General features: G+C 48.1%; 1 protein-coding gene across 5 annotated transcripts in view; it reads left to right on the top strand.

Annotated features, from left to right (window-relative positions):
- Nucleotides 1-23,066, top strand: part of CREM (cAMP responsive element modulator) — an 85,025-nt gene extending 61,959 nt beyond the window's left edge. For 3 of the 5 annotated variants that reach the window (XM_075316767.1, XM_075316770.1, XM_075316769.1), the window contains 2 exons: nucleotides 15,432-15,588; nucleotides 22,390-23,066. In XM_075316767.1, the coding sequence (XP_075172882.1) occupies nucleotides 15,432-15,588; nucleotides 22,390-22,546 (314 nt within the window). In that variant the 3' untranslated portion in view covers nucleotides 22,547-23,066. Of the gene's footprint in view, nucleotides 1-9,177; nucleotides 9,337-15,431; nucleotides 15,589-21,996 lie in introns of those variants that run through there. The other 2 variants (XM_075316771.1, XM_075316768.1) reach the window with 2 other exon arrangements.
- The last annotated feature ends 623 nt before the right edge of the window (nucleotides 23,067-23,689 follow it).

The following is a 23,689-nucleotide window of genomic DNA, read 5'->3' as shown; positions in this document are numbered from 1 at the left end:
TCCTCCTGATCAGCTCCTCCTGCTGTATAACATTCATTTTCACATGACAAGTCACACTTATAGGCCACATTCAGTATTTAGTGTGTTTTTGTTACCTCAGTTCAGTATTTGTTGAGTTTTTTACCTCAGTGTTTGAGTTTTTACCTCAGTATTTGTAGCCAAAACCAGGAGTGGGTAATACAGAGGTGGTGCCCGTGTTTCTATTCTACTTTCCCTTTGATTGTTCCATTCCTGGTTTTGGTCTCAAATACTGAGGTAAAAAAAACTCACCAAATACTCAGCGTGTGCACGTGGCCTTAGTGTATAGTAATGGTGGCACATAACAATAAATTCACTGCACTCGATTTGTAAATTTGCCAGAAGGTGAAAAAACATTTATTTAATCATGTGATCAAGCAACATCCAACGACGTTTCGACCTGCCTGGGTCTTAGTCAAGTTGCTGTATAGTAGGTGACTGAGGGGTGAAGGATGATGTGCCCTGAAGCACGGGAGTATATGAAAAAGTGCCTTGGAGATAAGTATGTTATGCAGGCGCAGCAGCGCTATTGCTGTTTGAATCTCGTGTCCTGGACACGAGATTCAAACAGCAATAGCGCTGCTGCGCCTGCATAACATACTTATCTCCAAGGCACTTTTTCATATACTCCCGTGCTTCAGGGCACATCATCCTTCACCCCTCAGTCACCTACTATACAGCAACTTGACTAAGACCCAGGCAGGTCGAAACGTCGTTGGATGTTGCTTGATCACATGATTAAATAAATGTTTTTTCACCTTCTGGCAAATTTACAAATCGAGTGCAGTGAATTTATTGTTATATGACTTCAGGGCATTGCCCTCTTTTCACGTGCACCGCCAGCCTCTTTAAATTGAGTGCAGACCATTGTTATGTCATTAGTAATGGTGGCACTGCGGCTCATGTGAGAGACTGTACAGTTTCTGCCTTCTACACGCCTTGTCCCGCACACCCATATGTGTGATTAAAGGGAACCTGTGATCACGTTTTTGCCCTATAAGCCATTGTAGTGCGCATGCGCAGGGGAAAGTCAAAGAGCGCATGCGCACAACAATACTTTGCTCTGCTCTCAGCAGTGTAGAGAGAAGTGCGCATGTGCAGGAGCGTAATGGAGAACATTGTGTGAAAAAAGTAGGACGTATCATCTACATGAAGCAGGGAAAGAGGACGGCGATTCTGAGAGGACGCAAGGGGTCAACACCACCCATGCCCATCAAACCACCCCGCCCCGCAGGGGAGTATAATAAAAGGGGTATTTTTGATATACAGAGCAGCCTGGGCTCTTATATACAGTATTCTGGAATTCTGTATATAAGTGCTGATTGGTGGTTGCAGCTTATAGGGGACAAATCTAGTGACAGGTTCCCTTTAAAGCAGCACTCCAGCGTTAATATTCACTCTCTGGTGTCATCGGTTGGACTCCGGTGATTTGTAACCTGCCGACTGCTCCAAAGTGTCATGGTGGTCATAACTCAATACAAGTCTATGAGAGCCTCGTTCTGGCTCTCATAGACTTGTATTGGGAGCTTGTGAAGTTGCGGTCACAAGATGGCACTGTGGGATCGGAGCAGCATCGGTAAAAGGTGAAAACATCGAAGGGTGAGTATATGCCAGGGGGCTTAGATTAAAAGCGCCACTTAAGCGCTGAACTCCCCCCTTGCCGGAGTGGTGCAATAATGTTGGGAGGCTGTGTAATGGGGTCAACAAGTCCGACTGTATCCCTTCTGTAGAAATGGCTTTGAATACTGTTCCAGCAATTGCCCACAAGGGGGCAGCGTCGTACTGTACAACGACAAACACAGAGCTGGGAAATTCCCCACAGGAGCTGGTGTGTGAAAAAACCAGAAGAGAAGACGCGGGAAAGTGGTGTTCAGCTCCGGAGCTCAGTGAGGAGAGTCCTGCGTGTGGTCTCCCTGAAGAGAGGGCTCGTTTTGCCGCAAAAGTCAGGAAGAAATCACCCGGTGAAAGCAGTTTCTGTCACTCCCAGTCTGCAGAACTTTGTTTTCCTCAGGGAGTTAACCGGACTACCGAGCACCGCCATCTGAGTGTAATTGCAGGGACTGTTACCTGCCTTCTTCTGCCCGGCGTGTTCCGGGACCAAAAGACTACTTATAATCCGTCACCAGCTGGGGAAGATAAAAGAAAAGAAAAGACCGAGGAGCTTCATCTCTCCAGCGCTGCACCGGGACCCATCACCGCGAGACCCCAGGCCTGCGACGTGGGAGCGACATCTTCTTTCGGGATAGACTGGTACGTGTTTGTAGGGAAAGTTAGGGAAAGTTGCCGCCATTTTTTTTGTTGTTGTTTTTTTTCTTGCTGCATACCCGGAAGGAGTGAAAGTCCAGGGGCTTCCTATACCCATGTGTGCAGATAGCTCAGTTGATTGTATTATAAACATGTTTCCTAGTAAAGAAATGTTACTACCGGTAAAATCTGAGTATGGGGATTTTGTTGGAATAGAGCATACACACACACCCGCGGCCCTACCATCGGTCGCTTCATGTGGCGTAGTCGGCAGGATGTGTGACCAACAAAATCATCCCCCGGTAGTAACTTATAACCAGACAGCTCCCCCACCGTCTATTGTCAATCAGGTGAGGAGGTTTGACGGACGGAACTATCCTGTAACGGAATGGACTGAACAACTTAAGATAGTGGGGGAAATGTATAACACTGACCCTAAGACCTTAGCAGAAATGGCCATGCTAACACTAGAAGGGGAAGCGTGGACGACAGTCAGGCTGGAGACGGTTAGGGGCCAGCGTACGTTGGATGACTTAGTGCGGGTGCTGGAGAACACCTATGGACCGACCACATATGCGGGAACATTGCGCTATATGTTTTTCCGGCGGACGCAACTCGAGTCGGAGGACATCCCTCAATATGCCAATGCCCTTCAAGTGCTACTAGAACAAGCCTGTAGAAAAGAAGAACAGATAGCTAGTACGGGTACCCGTGACCTGGTGTTGAGAGATCAGTTTGTGACCGGATTGAGAGACCCGTACCTTAACCGCTCATTGCAAGATCTACTCCGGATAAATCCGGCCTTTACGTTCGCTGAGGCCAAACAAGAAGCTATAGAACGTTCAAGGGGGCCTGTCGTGGAGACACAGACATATACCGCGGCTTGCAGGTCCATATCTGATATCGGGACGCCGAACAGCAACACGGAGGAACTGAAACAGATGGTGGCAGAGTTGCAGAAACAGGTGTTACAGCTCACCTTAGATCAACAGGCGGGCCGGCAAGCGAGACAACAACCCAGCCGGCCGATGGGAAGATGCTGAACATGCGGCGATCCCCGCCATAGAGCCAACCGTTGCCCCCAGAACTTTCAAGCTCCTCCACAGTCCGATCTACCAGAACCAGCAAGTCAGGTCCCACAACAGAGGCCGCCTTTAAACTAGACGCCCCTGTCAAAGAGGCTCACTCGACAGGGGATGCCAAAGAGAGGGGTGTAGGAAAACAGAGCCAGCCACGGAACAAACTTGCATCAAATAGCCCCACCCTGGAAGTATTACTGGAAGGGATCGCCGTACAAGGGTTAATGGATACTGGGTCTCAGGTATCCACTATCTCCGAGCAGTTCTACGAAGAATGTCTAAAACCGCGAGTTGCCTATGACCCTGATACCGCCATCAAGATCAAAGCAGCCAATAATCTACCCATTCCGGTGTCGGGAGTTGCCTGGATGAACACCGAAATCTGTGGCCAAGATCTCGGGAAGAGAGGGATAATTGTGGTCAGGGAAGGCTTTGAACCAGAAACGCCCATGATTATTGGGATGAACATCTTGAAGGACCTGAATCTGGTGCTGTTTACCAAGAAGGGGCCCAAGTACTGGCAAGGAGTGACCGCACATAAGGCCACCCGCCGTGCCTTTCAACAAGTGGTCCGGACCTGCAACCTCCAGCGAATGACCGAAGAACAGCTGCCGCTGGCCACGGTCACCGTACCCCGCCATACTAGGATCACCTTACCAGCTGGAAAAGAGACAGTTATCTCACTACCCCTTGGCACCATGAGACAGTTTGAAGGCGTGGAGGTGCTGATTGAGCCGCGCTCCCCGAGGGAGGGGAAGCTGAACCCACTAGTCGCTCGAACTCTAGCAGTAGTGAGAAAGGGAAGAATTCCTGTCAGGCTGGGCAACACGGCTAATGTGAGCGTTGACCTAGAAGCCGGGACACAGCTCGGCCGAGTCTACGCTCTAACCGAAGAGGTGAACCCTATGAGCCCCCTCCAGTTTGTACCGTCTACAGAGGGAGATTGGACAGTGACGGTCTCTACCATGGCCGCTGTCGCGGGTGACACCAACGTGGGACGGGAACTCCGAGAGAAGTGTCAGTTGGACGTATCCCAATACTCCAAACGGGAGGTGTCTCAGGTGGAAGAGCTACTCCAAGAGCATCAGGCGTCCTTTGCCCGGCACGACACCGATTTTGGGTGCACCACCAGTATCAAACACGAGATCCCCACCGGTGACACTGCTCCTATCCGTGAAAGGTACCGCCAAATTCCTCCCCAGCAATACCAAGAAGTGAAAAATCTCCTGAATTCCATGCTACACGCGGGAGTGGTACGGGAAAGCCAGAGCCCCTGGGCGGCGCCGGTAGTGTTAGTCAAGAAGAAGGACGGATCCCTGAGATTCTGTGTGGACTACCGCCGTTTGAATGCTTGCACCATCCGGGACTCGTACCCTCTGCCAAGGATCGAAGAATCCCTGACAGCCCTGAAGAAAGCCAAATACTTCTCCTCGTTGGATCTGGCCAGCGGATATTGGCAGGTACCTATGCATGAGAAAGATAGAGAGAAGACTGCTTTCATCTTACCCATGGGCCTGTACGAGTTTGACCGGATGCCCTTTGGTCTGAACAACGCGCCGGGGACTTTCCAGCGGCTGATGGAGCGCTGCTTGGGAGACTTCAACTTCGACTTCACCCTCATCTATCTGGACGACATTGTAGTCTATTCGGCCACATTTGAAGAACACCTGCAGCAGCTGGGCCGTGTGTTCAGTAGGTTGAGGGAACATGGCCTGAAGTTGAAACCCAACAAGTGCCGTCTTCTGCAGCCCGAGATCAATTACCTGGGCCACCGGATCTCAGCCGAAGGCGTCCAGCCATCTTCAGAGAAGATAGCCGCCGTACGGGATTGGCCGCAGCCCACAAACGTCAAGGAGGTCAGGGCTTTCCTGGGGTTGGCCGGCTACTACCGCCGGTTCGTCAAAAACTTCGCCCGGCTTGCTGCACCCTTGCAGGATCTGCTTCGAGGGACCACCAACAGCCCCAGAGGACGACTCATCCGCTGGGGACCCAGCCAGGAAGACTCCTTCCAAGCCCTAAAGGGTGCCTTAACGTCTCCCCCCATCCTGGCATATGCGGACTACAACCTGCCCTTCCAACTACACACCGATGCCAGTTTACAGGGTCTAGGGGCAGTACTTTCACAGGTCCAAGACGGCAAGGAACGGGTCATAGCCTATGCCAGTCGGTCCCTACATGAGGGCGAGAAGAACCCCACCAATTATAGCTCGTTCCGGCTGGAGCTGTTGACCCTAACGTGGGCTATGGCGGAGAAATTTGCAGGGTATCTCACGGGGACCGAAGTACTAGTCCTGACCGATAACAACCCGTTGGCCCATCTAGAAAATGCGAAGCTCGGAGTCATGGAGCAGCGTTGGATGGCTCGGCTCTCCAAGTTCAATTACAAGATCAAGTATCGGGCTGGCGCTGAGAACCAAAATGCGGACAGCCTGTCTAGAGTGTCATACCCCTTACTCAACCGAGACCGGGATGAAGAATTAGAAGGGGACGAGACACCTGACTTTGCAAAGCTCGCCCAACAGATGGTGGATCACCGCCAGCTCGTTGTGGGCGAAGCTGGAACTCCGGTGGGAGTCGCCTTTCCACCCCAGGAGTGGTGCAGGATTCAGGACCAGAACCCCGATTGGGCTCTACTCAAACAATGGGTGAAACGGCAGCAGAAGCCTCCCGCCGATATACGGGCGCGACTGTCTACCGGGACCTTGACCCTGCTCAGCCAGTGGGACCGGCTGATTCTGAGAGAAGGAGTGCTATACCGGAAGGTTCTCTTGTCACATATGCTGGAAGAATGCGCACAAGTTGTAGTGCCTGAACAATTGGCCCGTGAGATGGTGGTCCAGGCCCACAAAAGGAATGGACACTTCGGAATGGACAAGACTTTTCGGTGGGTTCAACAGTCCATCTATTGTCCGGGGCTCCGCAAGCTGGTTGAAGACGTCTGCCAGACCTGTCGCACCTGTGAACTACACAAGTCCTCTGAGCAGCGTGCACCTGTTCAGACAATTAAAACATCCAGACCCCTTGAGCTGTTGATGGTGGATTATCTGCTGGTTGGGACGGCGAGCAGTGGCTATCAGTATTGTTTAGTCATGGTGGATCACTTCACAAAATTCGCTGTCGCTACCAAAGACCAGACGGCTGAATCGGCTGCTCGGGCCATCTGTCGACAGTTCATCCATGTCTACGGGTGCCCGGAGAGGTTGCACTCCGACCAGGGGGCTTGTTTCGAGGGCCGAGTCATCGAAGAGCTGCACCAGATGTATGGGATCCAGAAGTCGAGGACCACTCCTTATCACCCACAAGGGAACGGTGCATGTGAACGCTTCAACCGGACCCTACTCCAGCTGATCCGCACCTTGGCCGATGATAAGAAAGACCAATGGCCTCAATTCCTTCCTGATTTAGTATGGGCCTATAACAACCAGGTCCACTCTGTGACTGGCTACACCCCACACACCCTTCTCTTTGGTCGCCCCGGAAAAGGGGTCCATGACCTGAACCTATTTCGCCCTGGAGTTGACGTCTGCCATAACTACCCCTCCTGGCTAAATGCTCACCGACAGAAGATGGAGACGGTACACCGACTGGTGAGCAAACAAATCCGGGGCCAGATACATGCTGATCCACTCCCCGTGCAAGAGCAACCCTTGAAGTTGGGACAGCCAGTCCTGCTCCGTATCAAGAAGCCCCAAGGGAAACTTCGAGCCAAGTGGGAGACTGAGGTTTACCGGGTAATCGAACGCCCCTACCCCAACGGGCATGTATACCGAGTGCGGGGTGAAGACAATCACAGCATCCGCACTGTGCACCGAAATATGTTGCGGCCCTGCCGATCCCAGCCTGACTCCCCTACCACAGTACCCGGAGGGGATGACACTACCAACACGACTGACGACACGGACGTTTCCCGGCACAGTGATCACCTTGACTCTGAGATCAGTGACCCCCCTACACAACCCAGTTCTTTCCCCGGGGTGCTGACTGGAGTGGGGCGTAGAGACAGTGACAGGGAGGGGAACAACCGACCCTTGAGGCGCACTGACCGCACCACTGCTGGGATCCCGCCCGGGCGGTCTTACAGGGACCAGTACGTATGGCCCACTTCTCAACCAACCCCTGTAACGTCTGCAGTCATCGCTGCCTGGGAACCGACGGTAGTTGACAGGGACTGCCAACCTTTAAGTGGGGGGGTATGTAATGGGGTCAACAAGTCCGACTGTATCCCTTCTGTAGAAATGGCTTTGAATACTGTTCCAGCAATTGCCCACAAGGGGGCAGCGTCGTACTGTACAATGACAAACACAGAGCTGGGAAATTCCCCACAGGAGCTGGTGTGTGAAAAAACCAGAAGAGAAGACGCGGGAAAGTGGTGTTCAGCTCCGGAGCTCAGTGAGGAGAGTCCTGCGTGTGGTCTCCCTGAAGAGAGGGCTCGTTTTGCCGCAAAAGTCAGGAAGAAATCACCCGGTGAAAGCAGTTTCTGTCACTCCCAGTCTGCAGAACTTTGTTTTCCTCAGGGAGTTAACCGGACTACCGAGCACCGCCATCTGAGTGTAATTGCAGGGACTGTTACCTGCCTTCTTCTGCCCGGCGTGTTCCGGGACCAAAAGACTACTTATAATCCGTCACCAGCTGGGGAAGATAAAAGAAAAGAAAAGACCGAGGAGCTTCATCTCTCCAGCGCTGCACCGGGACCCATCACCGCGAGACCCCAGGCCTGCGACGTGGGAGCGACATCTTCTTTCGGGATAGACTGGTACGTGTTTGTAGGGAAAGTTAGGGAAAGTTGCCGCCATTTTTTTTGTTGTTGTTTTTTTTCTTGCTGCATACCCGGAAGGAGTGAAAGTCCAGGGGCTTCCTATACCCATGTGTGCAGATAGCTCAGTTGATTGTATTATAAACATGTTTCCTAGTAAAGAAATGTTACTACCGGTAAAATCTGAGTATGGGGATTTTGTTGGAATAGAGCATACACACACACCCGCGGCCCTACCATCGGTCGCTTCAGGCTGCACCATCAGACTCCTTAGGAACAGGGTTTCTGGAAGAGGCGTTTCTGGCAGGTTCAGGTACAAGTCTTGGACTTCGGAGGGTCTCGGCAGCCTGTCTAAACTTATATGAACACAATAAATGTTATTCTTCATCTCCCCCCCCAAAAATAAAATAAAAGCAGATGAGGCGGCAGTGTGGACCCCACAATGGTGAGGATAAATCTACAGCCCATACCTCAAAAACAAGCCCCGGTAGGCGGCCTATCAGTCAGGACATAAAAACGTCACAGCTCCTGGAAGGCAAAGCAAAGAGGGGTCCGCTGTGACTGTCACCCCCGAGCCCACCCCGAGAGCCCTCCTGTGCTCCCTGATATATTTCTGGGGCTCATAGTTGTGTTCTGTGAATGTTTCCCTGTGGATGGTGACGACACTATGACGTCATCACCAGTAAACGGCGGGACTCTATGTCCCTCCTATTAGCGCTGAGTAATACACGCTTATGCTGTGCAGTGACGTCACGATGACGTCATCGGTCGCCCACATTAATAGGCGGCGGCGCTGACAGCCGGGACACAGCAGCGCGGCGGGGACATGGCAGTGACCAGAGACGGCTACGGTAAGAGGCAGCTCTGTCAGGGGACTACTACTCCCAGCATGCCGTCTCCAGTACTTCTGACACTGACTGATCTCAGCAGTCACCTTCATACATTGGCACCACAACTCCCAGCATCGACGGCCGCTGGTGACGGGGCTGAGCTGTGCGCGTCTCCGGGGGGGAGGGGGGCTGCCCCGGCTGTCAGCTGCTGCCCAGCCCCGCCCCCTCTGACGGAGCCACTGACGTCATGAGATTTCCTGGAATCTGGTTACAGCCGGGGAAGTGGAAATGTCACACTAAACAAGATGCACATTGACGTCAGCACCGAGCCGCGTCATCAGCAGAGCCGGGTACAGCGAGTGTCCCCGGTGCACCGACCGCTGCGGGAGCCGCCGGGCCGGGAACATGTGGGGTGAGTGCAGGGACCGACTCCGGACAGGGAACCTGCGGGGTGAGTGCGGGCACCGACCCCGGGGAGACGACATGCGGGGTGAGTGCGGGCACCGACCCCGGGGAAACGACCTGTGGGGTGAGTACAGAGACCGACCCCGGGGAGACGACCTGTGGGGTGAGTGCGGGCACCGACCCCGGGGAGACGACCTGTGGGGTGAGTACAGAGACCGACCTGTGGGGTGAGTGCGGGCACCGACCCCGGGGAGACGACCTGTGGGGTGAGTGCAGAGACCGACCCCGGGAGAGGACCTCTGTATTGGGTGAGTGCAGGGACAGACTCCGGGCAGAGGACCTGTGGGGTGAGTGCGGGCACCGACCCCAGGGAGAGGACCTGTGGGGTGAGTGCGGGCACCGACCCCGGGGAGACGACCTGTGGGGTGAGTGTGCAGGGACCCACCCCGGCGACATGACCTGTGGGGTGAGTGCAGGGACCGACCCCCGGGGACATGACCTGTGGGGTGAGTGCAGGGACCGACCCCCGGGGACAGGACCTGTGGGGTGAGTGCAGAGACCGAGCCCCGGGGACAGGACCTGTGGGGTGAGTGCAGAGACCGAGCCCCGGGGACAGGACCTGTGGGGTGAGTGCAGAGACCGACCCCGGAGAGAGGACCTGTGGGGTGAGTGCAGAGACCGACCCCCGGGGACAGGACCTGTGGGGTGAGTGCAGAGACCGACCCCGGCGACATGACCTGTGGGGTGAGTGCAGAGACCGACCCCCGGGGACAGGACCTGTGGGGTGAGTGCAGGGACCGACCCCCGGGGACAGGACCTGTGGGGTGAGTGCAGGGACCGACCCCCGGGGACAGGACCTGTGGGGTGAGTGCAGGGACCGACCCCCGGGGACAGGACCTGTGGGGTGAGTGCAGGGACCGACCCCCGGGGACAGGACCTGTGGGGTGAGTGCAGGGACCGACCCCCGGGGACAGGACCTGTGGGGTGAGTGCAGGGACCGACCCCCGGGGACAGGACCTGTGGGGTGAGTGCAGGGACCGACCCCCGGGGAGGGGACATATATAAGTACGTTTGCCATGCATGTGTAAAATATCTCATCCAGTATATTGTCTTGCGTGTATATCATATGTGTGCATCTACACACACACACACACCACGTAGATGCACGCACACATATTATTATTATTTTTTTTATATATATATATACTGTATATGAATGTGTGTGTGTGTGTGTGTATATGTATATATAATGTATATGTGTGTGGATATTTACAGTGTGTTTTATTGTGCATCTACATTATGTGTGTGTGTGTGTGTGTATAATATATTGGTGTGAGTGTATATAGATAGATAGTATAGTATGTGTCTCTACATAGTGTTCTCGGACTGGCCCACAGCAGAGCGGGTGAATCCCTGGGTGGGCCCCTGTGCAGGCTACATACCCCCCCCTTCCCCACTCAAGCGCTTCATCCTCTATAGCCTGCCCCTGGCACAGGGGGCACCAGTCTCAGTGAATAGCTTTGTATCCATGCCTCCTGAATTCTATTACTGTATTTTTTATTGCACGGATAAAACTTTGTTCTCACAGCGCTCTTGTTCTTCTTTTTTTTTTCTTCTTTCTTGTGACTTGTGCTCCTACATGTTGGCTGCCATTTGTCCTTCTACATGTATCACTGTTTTGGTCTCAATGGCTGTGGGAGCGATGGAGCACTAGCGATCAAGGTCACGACTAGATAGTATTACTCATAGAGGTGTAATAAGGGAGGAGGTGGAATGACGTCACAGCCCCATCCCCTGCGATAACTTTAGATCTCTGACGTATTACAAGTGCAAAGTTCCTTTAACTATTGGAGTTCTGGAGTACAGATAGCTGTGCCTCAGGAACACAATGCCAATAGCCTCTTCAAAGAGGAAGAGGACTGGTGCTCTAGCGCCACCTATTGCATGTAACAATTCTAAAAGTCACTATCAAGCCTTTAAAGGGAATCTGTCACCAGGTTTTTGCCACCTAATCTGAAAGCAGCATAATGTAGGGGCAGAGATCCTGATTCTAGTGGTGTGTCATTTACTGGGCTGCTTAGTGTAGTTTTTATCATTGTTTAATCAGCAGTAGATTATCATTAGAGGACTACTTGGTCTGCTGCCAGGTAGTCCAGTGTCTTCATGAGCTCTGTATATCTGCTTGATCTACAGCACAGGAAACACTTATTTGATCAAAATGACAGCAAACAGCTCAGTAAGTGACACATCGCTGGAATCAGGGTCTCTGTCTCTATATTATGCTGCTCTCAGATAGGGGAGCAAAAACCTGGTGACAGATTCCCTTTTTTTTTTTAAAAAAAAAAAAGCCTTCCCACATGAGTTAGGATAAGCCAAACCAGGAACTCCATTTGTGGACATGTGTTTCTGAGTTTATGCCCCTCATCAGTGCAAAGCAGGAAGCCTGATTTGCCAGGGTGAGAGGCTTCTGACTGGGCATCTGAAGCCTATTGTCCCTGTGGGGCCCCAGGCTTCAACCTAGTCAGCCATTTGAATAATAATGCCCTATAAATAGTGTTTGAGTGCTTCCCAAATGATGACGTCACATATTTCCTGCTCATTTGGACCAGGGATCATCATTACTGGCATATGACATCATCAGCTGGTGCTGGGGAGGGTACTGTAATGTGACTGTGTAGTGACTGGTAATTGTTAAATATATATATATATATATATATATATATATATATATATATATATATATAATATATATTAGAAGGTGGCCCGATTCTACGCATCATTCTACGTATTTTAGAATTTACGTATTGTGTGGTTCATGTATGATTTTTGAGATATATATATATATATATACAGTTAGGTCCAGAAATATTTGGACAGTGACACAAGTTTTGTTATTTTAGCTGTTTACAAAAACATGTTCAGAAATACAACTATATATATATATATATATATATATATATATATATATATATATATATATATATATATATATATATAATATGGGCTGAAAGTGCACACTCCCAGATGCAATATGAGAGTTTTCACATCCAAATCGGAGAAAGGGTTTAGGAATCATAGCTCTGTAATGCATAGCCTCCTCTTTTTCAAGGGACCAAAAGTAATTGGACAAGGGACTCTAAGGGCTGCAATTAACTCTGAAGGCGTCTCCCTTGTTAACCTCTAATCAATGTAGTTAAAAGGTCTGGGGTTGATTACAGGTGTGTGGTTTTGCATTTGGAAGCTGTTGCTGTGACCAGACAACATGCGGTCTAAGGAACTCTCAATTGAGGTGAAGCAGAACATCCTGAGGCTGAAAAAAAAGAAAAAAACCATCAGAGAGATAGCAGACATGCTTGGAGTAGCAAAATCAACAGTCGGGTACATTCTGAGAAAAAAGGAATTGACTGGTGAGCTTGGGAACTCAAAAAGGCCTGGGCGTCCACAGATGACAACAGTGGTGGATGATCGCCGCATACTTTCTTTGGTGAAGAAGAACCCGTTCACAACATCAACTGAAGTCCAGAACACTCTCAGTGAAGTAGGTGTATCTGTCTCTAAGTCAACAGTAAAGAGAAGACTCCATGAAAGTAAATACAAAGGGTTCACATCTAGATGCAAACCATTCATCAATTCCAAAAATAGACAGGCCAGAGTTAAATTTGCTGAAAAACACCTCATGAAGCCAGCTCAGTTCTGGAAAAGTATTCTATGGACAGACGAGACAAAGATCAACCTGTACCAGAATGATGGGAAGAAAAAAGTTTGGAGAAGAAAGGGAACGGCACATGATCCAAGGCACACCACATCCTCTGTAAAACATGGTGGAGGCAACGTGATGGCATGGGCATGCATGGCTTTCAATGGCACTGGGTCACTTGTGTTTATTGATGACATAACAGCAGACAAGAGTAGCCGGATGAATTCTGAAGTGTACCGGGATATACTTTCAGCCCAGATTCAGCCAAATGTCGCAAAGTTGATCGGACGGCGCTTCATAGTACAGATGGACAATGACCCCAAGCATACAGCCAAAGCTACCCAGGAGTTCATGAGTGCAAAAAAGTGGAACATTCTGCAATGGCCAAGTCAATCACCAGATCTTAACCCAATTGAGCATGCATTTCACTTGCTCAAATCCAGACTTAAGACGGAAAGACCCACAAACAGGCAAGACCTGAAGGCTGCGGCTGTAAAGGCCTGGCAAAGCATTAAGAAGGAGGAAACCCAGCGTTTGGTGATGTCCATGGGTTCCAGACTTAAGGCAGTGATTGCCTCCAAAGGATTCGCAACAGAATATTGAAAATAAAAATATTTTGTTTGGTTTATTTGTCCAATTACTTTTGACCTCCTAAAATGTGGAGTGTTTGTAAAGAAATGTGTACAATTCCTACAATTTCTATCAGATATTTTTGTTCAAACCTTCAAATTAAACGTTACAATCTGCACTTGAATTCTGTTGTAGAGGTTTCATTTCAAATCCAATGTGGTGGCATGCAGAGCCCAACTCGCGAAAATTGTGTCACTGTCCAAATATTTCTGGACCTAACTATATATATATATATATATATATATATATATATATATATATATATATATATATATATATATATATATATATATATATATATATATTATAGATATATATATTATAGATATATAGATGTTGTTGTGTGCAGTTACCAAGTGTTTGTGTAGGGCGCTGTACATGTTCTGGGTGTTGTCTGGGTGTGACGGGGGGTGAGAGCGGTGTTGTATGTGTGTTGCGTTGTTTGTGGAGCGGTGTGTGTGTGTTGCGTGGTTTGTGTTGGTGTGGTGTGTTTTGGGGTGTTTTGTGCAATGTGTGTGTTGTGCGGTATGTGCGTATATTTATGTATGCCGCGGTGTTTGTGTCTTGGGTGTTGTGTGTGTGCGGCGTTGTCTGTGTGTGTGGGTGTCTATGTAGGGCGGTGTTTGAGGTTCCCAGTGTGTGTGTGTGTGTGTGTGTTGGGGGGAGGTGTGCATCCCCCATCGTGCCCCATCCCCCATGCTGCGCACCCCGCATCGTGCTCCATCCCCTATGCTGCGCAACCCCCATCGTGCTCCATCCCCGATGCTGCGCAACCCCCATCGTGCTCCATCCCCCATGCTGCGCACTCCCCATCGTGCTCCATCCCCCATGCTGCGCACTCCCCATCGTGCTCCATCCCCATTGCTGCGCACTCCCCATCGTGCTCCATCCCCATTGCTGCGCACTCCCCATCGTGCTCCATCCCCCATGCTGCGCACCCCCCATCGTGCTCCATCCCCCATGCTGCGCACCCCCCATCGTGCTCCATCCCCCATGCTGCGCACTCCCCATCGTGCTCCATCCCCCATGCTGCGCACTCCCCATCGTGCTCCATCCCCCATGCTGCGCACCCCCATCGTGCTCCATCCCCCATGCTGCGCACCCCCATCGTGCTCCATCCCCCATGCTGCACACCCCCCATCGTGATACATCCCTCATGCTATAATAGTTCTCCTATTATACTCAGAGAGGAGTATAATAGGAGGACTATAATAGGAGGAGGAGTAGTCCTGGGGGGAGAGGAGTATAATGCCGGCTCCCTGCACATGTGTACCGGGAGCCGGTGTACACTGGTAACTATGATACACATCGGGTAACTAAGGGACCTTAGTTACCCGATGTGTATAATGGTTACCAGCGTACACCGGCTCCGTCACGATCAGAGCATTGCAAGGTTATGTCTGGCGATGCGTGCGGAGGGCCGGGGCGAGCGGGCAATCCGTGGGGGGGCGGAGCCGAGGCGAGCGGCCAATCCGTGCGGGGGGCGGGGCCATGGCGAGCGCAGCGGCCAATAAGCTTTGTGTCACCGTAAGGACACAATTTTGGAGCAAGACAGACAGACAGAATAAGGCAATTATATATATATATATATATATAATTATTATTACTGTATATACTGATGTAGAGGTTAATACACACTGGTATGGTGCAGCTACATTAGAGACGGCCATGGTGACAGCAGGAGGGACCGCTCTCCATAACCAATGCTACATTTCTCCACAACAGATGACGACTAAATCTCTATTATTGAGAATTTCTTCATTTGTACATTGCAGCTGCCACTGGAGAGATGCCAGCGCACCAGATACATACACCGGGCTCTGGACTGCCTCAGGGAATAGTCGTGGCCGCGTCTTCAACAGACTTGCATATCCCTCAGCAGTTGGCGGAGGAAGCAACGCGGAAGCGGGAGATGCGACTAATGAAAAACAGGTAATTAGCCACACGGCAATAAGCTTAAAGGGGTACTCCAGTTGTTCTAATGAGATTATATCTATGTACAGAATTGGTGGTAACTACTGGATCAGTGGGGGTCTGGCTGCTGAGACTTGTGTGATGTGTGATACCCCCCCCCCCCCCAATTCCCCCTGGAGTTGAGCAGTGGTTAAGGGGAACCTGTCACCATGTTTTTGCCCTATAAGCTGGGGCCACCACCACCAGGCTCTTATATACCGCATTCTAACATGCTGTATATAAGAGCCCAGACCAATGTGAGAACATAAATAACACTTTATAATACTTACCTAAACCGGTAGCTGCGGAGGATGTGGCTCAAATGGGCGTCATCATCCTCCGGTGCCAGCGCCTCCTCTTTTGGCCATCTTCATGTGTACATGACGCGTCTACGTCATACACACTCGCCGGTGCCGCTCATGCGCACTACAATACTTTCATCTGCCCTGCTCAGGACCTGAATGCCGGCGAGTGTGGATGACATCGGACGCGTCATCCACCGCATCTTCAGAAGGACGATAAAGATAGCCGAAAGAGGTGCCGCCGGCACCGGAGGACAAAGACGCACATTTGACCCACATCCACTGCAGTGACCGGTTTAGGTGAGTATTATAAAGTGTTTTTTTTATGTTCTACACAGCGACCTGGGCTCTTATATACACATGTTTAGAATGCGGTATATAAGAGCCCACTGGTGGTGGCCGCAGCTTATAGGGCAAAAAACTGGTGACCGGTTCCCTTTAAGCATCTCCAATCCTAGTTGGGAGTTTAATCTCCAGTAGTCTAGAGACTTCATACAGTGGCAGCCCCCGTTCCATCCATCAGTTGGGGATCTTGGGGGTAAGATGTCTGATGATCTAGTAGTTATAATCGGAGTACCCCTTTAAGTTAGATTACATCCAGTCAGTGTTATAGAACGGGACATGCCTGAAAGTTAACCAGTGCTGTGCTTGTGTCATGACCACATGAAAACTTCGCAGTGCCATCATAAACCTGTTATGACATACTGTTAAAGTATCATGTGCTCTGTAGCTGCCACACACTTGGTGAAGCTTTTAAGGCGAAACGTCTAATACTTCATAACTCTGACCAAAACTTGAATTCCTTGCATGCTCGGATTTACACTGATTTAACCCTTGTTCTTCTGCTGTTCTTACTGCATGTTGCTCTGCCTGGTTTGCATGACACTGCTTAATGGGGGGATAGGTAATTATGGCTTCCAGAATTCCCACCAAACTGTGCATCCATCTATTTCCCAAGCGTAAAGTTGTTGCTTTGTTCTGGACATTATTCTTTTCCTCCTGCAGATCTTCTTTTCTACTCTTTGTCATTCTATGCATTATGCGCTTGTTGTCGCGTGCCGTTTCTTCACATGGTGGCCGGTCTCTAAATCTGTATCTGGATGTGTCTATAAACATTGGGGCCATTACAAGAGCAGGCCGGTTCCATAAAATCACAGGATATATAGGAGTGATACTTTGAGAATGGTTTCTTGGTTCTAAACCCGGGGAACCCCTTAAAACTACCTACGCTTCAAACTTAAACTAGTGTCTCTCTACTATTATAAGGGGCTTTAAAGGGAAAGGGAATGTGTTGTCAGACTGTTAAATTAGGTCTTTATTTTTTATGAGATTATATATATATATATATATATATATATATTATACATTTTTTTATTTTTTTTTTTAAAGAAAAAACTTTGGCAATATTGTGGGGGGGAAAAAAATCTTGTGATTTTTCACACTGGCCTCTGGTGCTGTTCGACCACCTGACTCCTACTTCCTGTCCTTGCAAAAATACACACATGCATTAGTAGTAGTGATGAGCGGGCCCTATCATGCTTGGGTGTTCTGTACTTGTAACTGGTGATGAGCGAGCACTACGATGCTCAGGTGCTGTGCTTGGTACTCGTAACTAGTGATGAGCGGGCACTACCATGCTCGGGTGCTCGGTACTCGTAACTAGTGATGAGCGAGCACTACCATGCTCGGGTGCTCCGTACTCGTAACTAGTGATGAGCGAGCACTACCATGCTCGGGTGTTCGGTACTCGTAACTAGTGATGAGCGAGCACTACCATGCTCAGGTGCTCGGTACTCGTAACTAGTGATGAGCGGGCACTACCATGCTCGGGTGTTCGGTACTCGTAACTAGTGATGAGCGAGCACTACCATGCTCAGGTGCTCGTTACCCGTAACTAGTGATGAGCGAGCACTACCATACTCAGGTGCTTGGTACTCGTAACTAGTGATGAGTGAGCACTACCATGCTCAGGTGCTTGGTACTCGTAACTAGTGATGAGTGAGCACTACCATGCTCAGGTGCTTGGTACTCGTAACTAGTGATGAGTGAGCACTACCATGCTCAGGTGCTTGGTACTCGTAACGAGCAGTTGGACGCTTGGATGGTCAGTAAGAGTTTGTAGATACCAAACATGTATAGTTTTACTTTTATCTAAGGGGCAAAAAAAAAATTCAGGAGTTTGTTAAAGAAAGATTGCACTTGTCTTATCATTTTCCGAGACCTGTAGCGCTATCCTTTATCGGGATCTGGGTCTCAGTGTCTCATCTTCTGTCGTGTTTTTTTTTGTTTTTTTTTTTTGTTTTTTTTTTTCCTTTCTCGCTACACCGAACATTACTGAACTCAGTGATATCAAGTGTGTGTATATATTATTTAAATTTATTTTCAGTGGGGCAAAAGGGGGGTGATTTTATTTTTTTTAACTTTTATTTTTCATATTTTTTTTAAAAAACTTTTAGTGATTTTACTAGTCCCCCTAGGGGACTGTATTCCCGTACTGTCCAATCACCTCTGCTGTTCAGAGCAGTGCTTCACCATTGCTCTGATCAGGAGAGATGCTGATTTCATGTGAGTGCCAGCATTCACAGGTAGTGAGTCATGACAGTGAAAGGGGTCATTATCTGATCCCATGCTGTCATGGTAACACATTGGCGCCTTGTGATCACCTCAAGGGGGAACCGAAGGCGGCGGGAACAGCGCGATCCCTGCCGAACAGCACTAGTGCGGTCAGAGTTTGACAGTGCGATCTAACGGGATAACAGGCACAGGTGGATCCGAGATCCACCCGCACCTGTTAGCTTTACATGTCTGCTGATCAGATCAGCAGACTTGTGCAGGAAATAATGTGGGCTTGCCGTGCAAGGCCTCATTAAAGGGACAGACACAGCCAAAGATGTGTATATATACATCCTTGGTCGTGAAGGGGTTAAATGTAACTATCTTTTTTTTTTATATATATAAAGCTTTTGAATTGTCTAATGCTTTGATCAGGAAGAGTCTATGTACTGAAATCCCCACTCAGAGGCGCTTAGTTTCTAATCCGCTCTAGAAGTTCATAGAAAGTTTGCCCCCGACTATAAAAACTTTTTAGCTGTTAACTATGACATGTAAAAAGTTTCATAAATTATTAGGTGCCCTTTTAAAGGGGATTTTCCTTCCTATCAATATATAAATGTTTCATGGCGAGGTGTCTAACCACTTGATGCCTTAAAGGGACTCTGTCACCAGGTTTTTGCCACCTAATCTTAGAGCAGCATAACTAAGGGCAGAGATCCTTATTCCAGCGGTTTGTCACTTAGGCTGCTTTCACACATCCGTTTTTTGCCATCCGGCAAAAAAATTGGTTCAACAGATCCGGCGAATAAAACGTTGCATCAGTTTTTCCATGCGTTCATTCCGTTTTTTGCCGGATCTGTTGTGCTACTGAGCATGCGCAGTTCAAAAAAACGGATCCGTCGTTGGATTCCGTCATATGCCGGATGATCACGGATCTGGCGTCCATTGGCTTTTATTGTAACGTACGGCGTCATACGGTTTTTGAACGGAGACAAAAAGCGTTCCATCCGGCCGCCGGATCAGCTGTTTGCGCCGGATCCGGCAAAAGCCGGATGCAACGCAAGGCCATGTTGCACAATCCGGCCCTAATACAAGTCTATGGGGGAAAGAACGGATCCGGTGGCAACACATGCCGGATCCGTTCTTTCTGTTTTTTTTACCGGATTGTGCCGCACGACAAAAACCGGATGTGTGAAAGCAGCCTAACTGGGCTGCTTAGTGTAGTTTTGATAATCTACTGCTGATTAATCAGCAGCAGATTATCATTAGGGGACTACTTGGTGTGCTGCAGGTAGTCCAGCATATTCATGAGCTCTGTATCACTGCTAGATCTGCAGCAGAGAAAAAATTGCTTTCATCAAAATGACAGCAAAATGCTCAGGAAGTGACACATCGCTGGAATCAGGGTCTCTGTTTCTACATTATGCTGCTCTCAGATGGGGGAGCAAAAGCCTGGTGACAGATTCCCTTTTAAATGAAGAACCTTACAGCTGATACATGCTTCTTGATCTCCTGACAGCAGGTATCAAACACTGGCTATATGATTTCAGCCTATTGTTGACTACTTGGTGAGTTAAAGGGGTTTTCCAGCGTCCAAAAATTGATGACATATCCTTAGTAGAATATTATAATAGAAACATAGCTCTCCAATAGAAACAAATAAGTGTATTTCCATAGAAGACACCAATACTAAATTGATGGGAGAATGACTTGTAGGCACCCCAACTGATCCATTGAGCCGTTCCACAAAAATACATTTTTTTTTTCTGACTTGCTTTTGCAAAAACTTATCTTTATTCCTATGTTTTAGGGTGTTTTTGTTGACCTTTTTAGTGGCTTTATTTAATTTATTGACTTTTTTTTTTAAAAGCCTGGCCCCCTTTTCATGAATGGCAGCAGCTGCCGATCAGCTGATAGCTGGGGTGGGGTTTGATAGTGATTCCCGCCCCCTGTCTGTTGTCCCCCCCCCCTTCCCAATCTATTATTTATGTTAATTCTACTAAAGAATCGTTTTACTAAGTAACTAGAAGGACCTGTGCTGATGTCATACCTCTTCTGGTCACATTGGTATGACATCAGCACAGGTCCTTCTAGTCACTTAGTAAAATGATTTTATAATAAAACTAGCTGTACTACCTAACTGCTAACTGCTGTTAACAAAATAGAATGTACTAACAAAAATGTATTCTGCACACAAAAACCACAAAACAAATAGAAATGTAATTATTAAAAGGCAACAACTAAGCTAATAGAAGCATTTCACAACATATATTTCAACACCACAGATATTCCACACAGATTTAACTAAATTGGCCAAGTAATGTGCTCAGTCTGTCTCTTTCCGCGTCTGCCTGTCTGTCTGTCTTTTTCTTTGTCTGTCTCTATCTCTCTGTTTCTTTCCCCGGCTCTCTTTCTAGGTCTGTCTCTTTCTAGGTCTGTCTCTTTCTAGGTCTATCTCTTTCTAGGTCTGTCTCTTTCTAGGTCTGTCTCTTTCTAGGTCTGTCTCCCAGTCTCTTTTCCTGTCTGTTTCTTTCCCTGTCTGCCTGTCTCTGTCTGTCTCTTTCCCCGTCTGTCTCTATCAAGGTCTGTGTCTTTCCCAATCTATCTTTGTCTGTCTCTCTGGCTGTCTCCTCGTTCCCTGTCTGCCTGTCTCTGTCCCTATCTGCGTCTCTGACTGTCTCTGTCTCTTTCTCCGTCTGTCTCAATCTCTTTCCCTGTCTGTCTATCTGTCTGTCTCTTTCCCTCTCTTTCCCTGTCTGTGTCTTTCCCTCTTTCCCTCTGTCTCTTTCCCTGTCAGTCTGTCTCTTTCCCTGTCAGTCTGTCTCTTTTGTGTCTGCCTCTTTCCCTGTCTGTGTCTGTCTCTTTCCCTGGCTGCATTGTGACACGCCAACATTCCATTTAAGGGCGTGGCTGCACATTCTTCTGAAGTTCTGGCTGCAGTGTGGCTCCATTCGCTTTAATGGAGGCAGGTTTTTTGGTGAATAACTGTAAAGCGCGGGGTTAAAATTTCCCCTCAAAACATAGCCTATGACGCTCTCGGGGTCCAAGCAAAATTTTGTGGCTGTAGCTGCGACGGTGCAGATGCCAATCCCGGACACACACACACACACACACACACACACACACACACACACACACACACACACACACACACACAGCTTTATATATTAGATTAGCATAAATAATAGAGGGAGGAACAACAGGCAGGGGTGTGGGAATCACTATGAATATCCACCCCAGCTGCTCTTACAAACATTTTGTGCTTCACCGCTTTGCATGCACTTTGTCTTGCGATTCTGTTGATGTTTATGTTTCGGGGCTGGAGCTCTTCCCTACATCATCATGGCCATGATTTCTTTTTGCTTTTACACATTGATCCGCGATCTGTTAACCTGTTCCTGCGGAGTCTTACTCCCGTCAGGCTGCGCTGCCTCGTTGCATGGCTGTCTTTCCGGTGTGAAGCTGGAGGCCTCCACTTTGTGTTTCTCCACGTGGCTGTCTGCCATAGTTATGTCTTTTATGTTGGTCCTAGGGAAGCCGCTCGGGAGTGTCGTAAAAAGAAGAAAGAATATGTGAAGTGTCTTGAAAATCGTGTGGCTGTACTTGAGAACCAAAACAAGACTCTGATTGAGGAACTCAAAGCCCTCAAAGACTTATATTGCCATAAAGCGGAATAATTGTTCTTTTTTTTTTTCGGCTTTGGACTTGGATAGAGGCGATGGCCTAAGCGGTTGCATTTCAGACTCCAAGGTGGACTGTTTGAGTCTGGGTTGAAGTCCTATTCATTTAGGTTCCCAACAAATCAAGAGTGTAAATGTTGATATGAATAATTTTATTTCTTTGTACGATATTGTATTTTATATAATCGCATGCGCCAATATTTTTTTTTTTTTTTTTTGGTATTTTTGCCTTTCAACGCTTGTAGGGAAGCAGCGAAAGCGTGTCGACTCAGGAGGAAGGAGTACATCAGATGCCTGGAGAACCACAACGCCATGCTGGAAGGACATATCAAGGAATTGATGCAAGAGCTGGAAATTTATAGAAATATGTATTCTCACAGCGCAACTAGAACAACCTCATGAAGCTACTCTGACATTCCTAAAATATAGCTCTAGTTTCTCACAAATCGGTCTATTGTATATCTTTTCATAGCAAATGGGGAAAAAAGAAAAAGCCTGTATGTATATATTGCGCCATTACAGACATGGTAGCTTTTGCCACACATTTTACATGCTGTGATATGAATTGTGACTATTGAAAATATATATCATTTTTTTTTTATTTTATTTTTAGCAATTTTTAAAGTCCTTTTTTCTTTTTTACATTGCATCACGTATACTGAACACACTGTACCTCAGGAACAAACCTATGTAAAATATGTATGTCAGTCTATAACTTAGCAGGAAATGTTTAGCTCTTTTATCATTTTTTTTTTTCTTTCGATGTATTTCTGTTTAGAACTATCAGTGGGGATTTTTTTTTTGTTTGTTTTTGTTTTGGGACCATTTCCTTTACAGTTTCAATCACCAGGATTTTTCTATATAACCTAAAGCCAGTGCTATACTGGCACGATCATGCTGATTCTATACATACCTTTAGTTGCCAGCTAGGATGTATAGGTTTTTAAAACACAAGCAAGTAAAGTTTGTAAAATGAGCTTCTTTTTGAATAACAGCAGCTGCCGATCAGCTGATAGCTGGGGTGGGGTTTGATAGTGATTCCCGCCCCCTGTCTGTTGTTTCTCCCCCACCCACTATCTGTTATTTATGCTAATTCTATTATAGAATCGTTTTACTAAGTGACAAGAAGGACCTGTGCTGATGTCATTCCCCTTCTGGTCACATGGGTATGACTTCAGCACAGGCCCTTCTAGTCACTTAGTGAAACGATTTTATAATCGAATAAGCATAAATAATAGGAAAGAACAACAGGCAGGGGTGCGGGAAGCACTATGAATATCCACCCCAGCTATCAGCTGATAGTCAGCTGCTGTCATTCAAAAAGCTGCTCATTTTACAAACTTTACTTGCTTGTGTTTCAAAACCTATACATCTGAGTTGACAACTAAAGGTATGTATAGAATCAGCCTGATAGTGCCAGTATAACATTGGCTTTACATTATATAGGAAAATCCTGGTGCTTTATCAGTGCTATGTGGTTTCCATCTCTGCTCCTTGTGTTTTACCAATTTTTTTTTAACTTTTTTTATTTTTATGTAACATCAT

The sequence above is a fragment of the Anomaloglossus baeobatrachus genome, chromosome 6, assembly GCF_048569485.1.
Source record: "Anomaloglossus baeobatrachus isolate aAnoBae1 chromosome 6, aAnoBae1.hap1, whole genome shotgun sequence".
NCBI lineage: Eukaryota > Metazoa > Chordata > Amphibia > Anura > Aromobatidae > Anomaloglossus > Anomaloglossus baeobatrachus.
The sequence above is the reverse complement of the archived record's forward strand: the minus strand, read 5'-3'. Positions and strand labels throughout refer to the sequence as shown.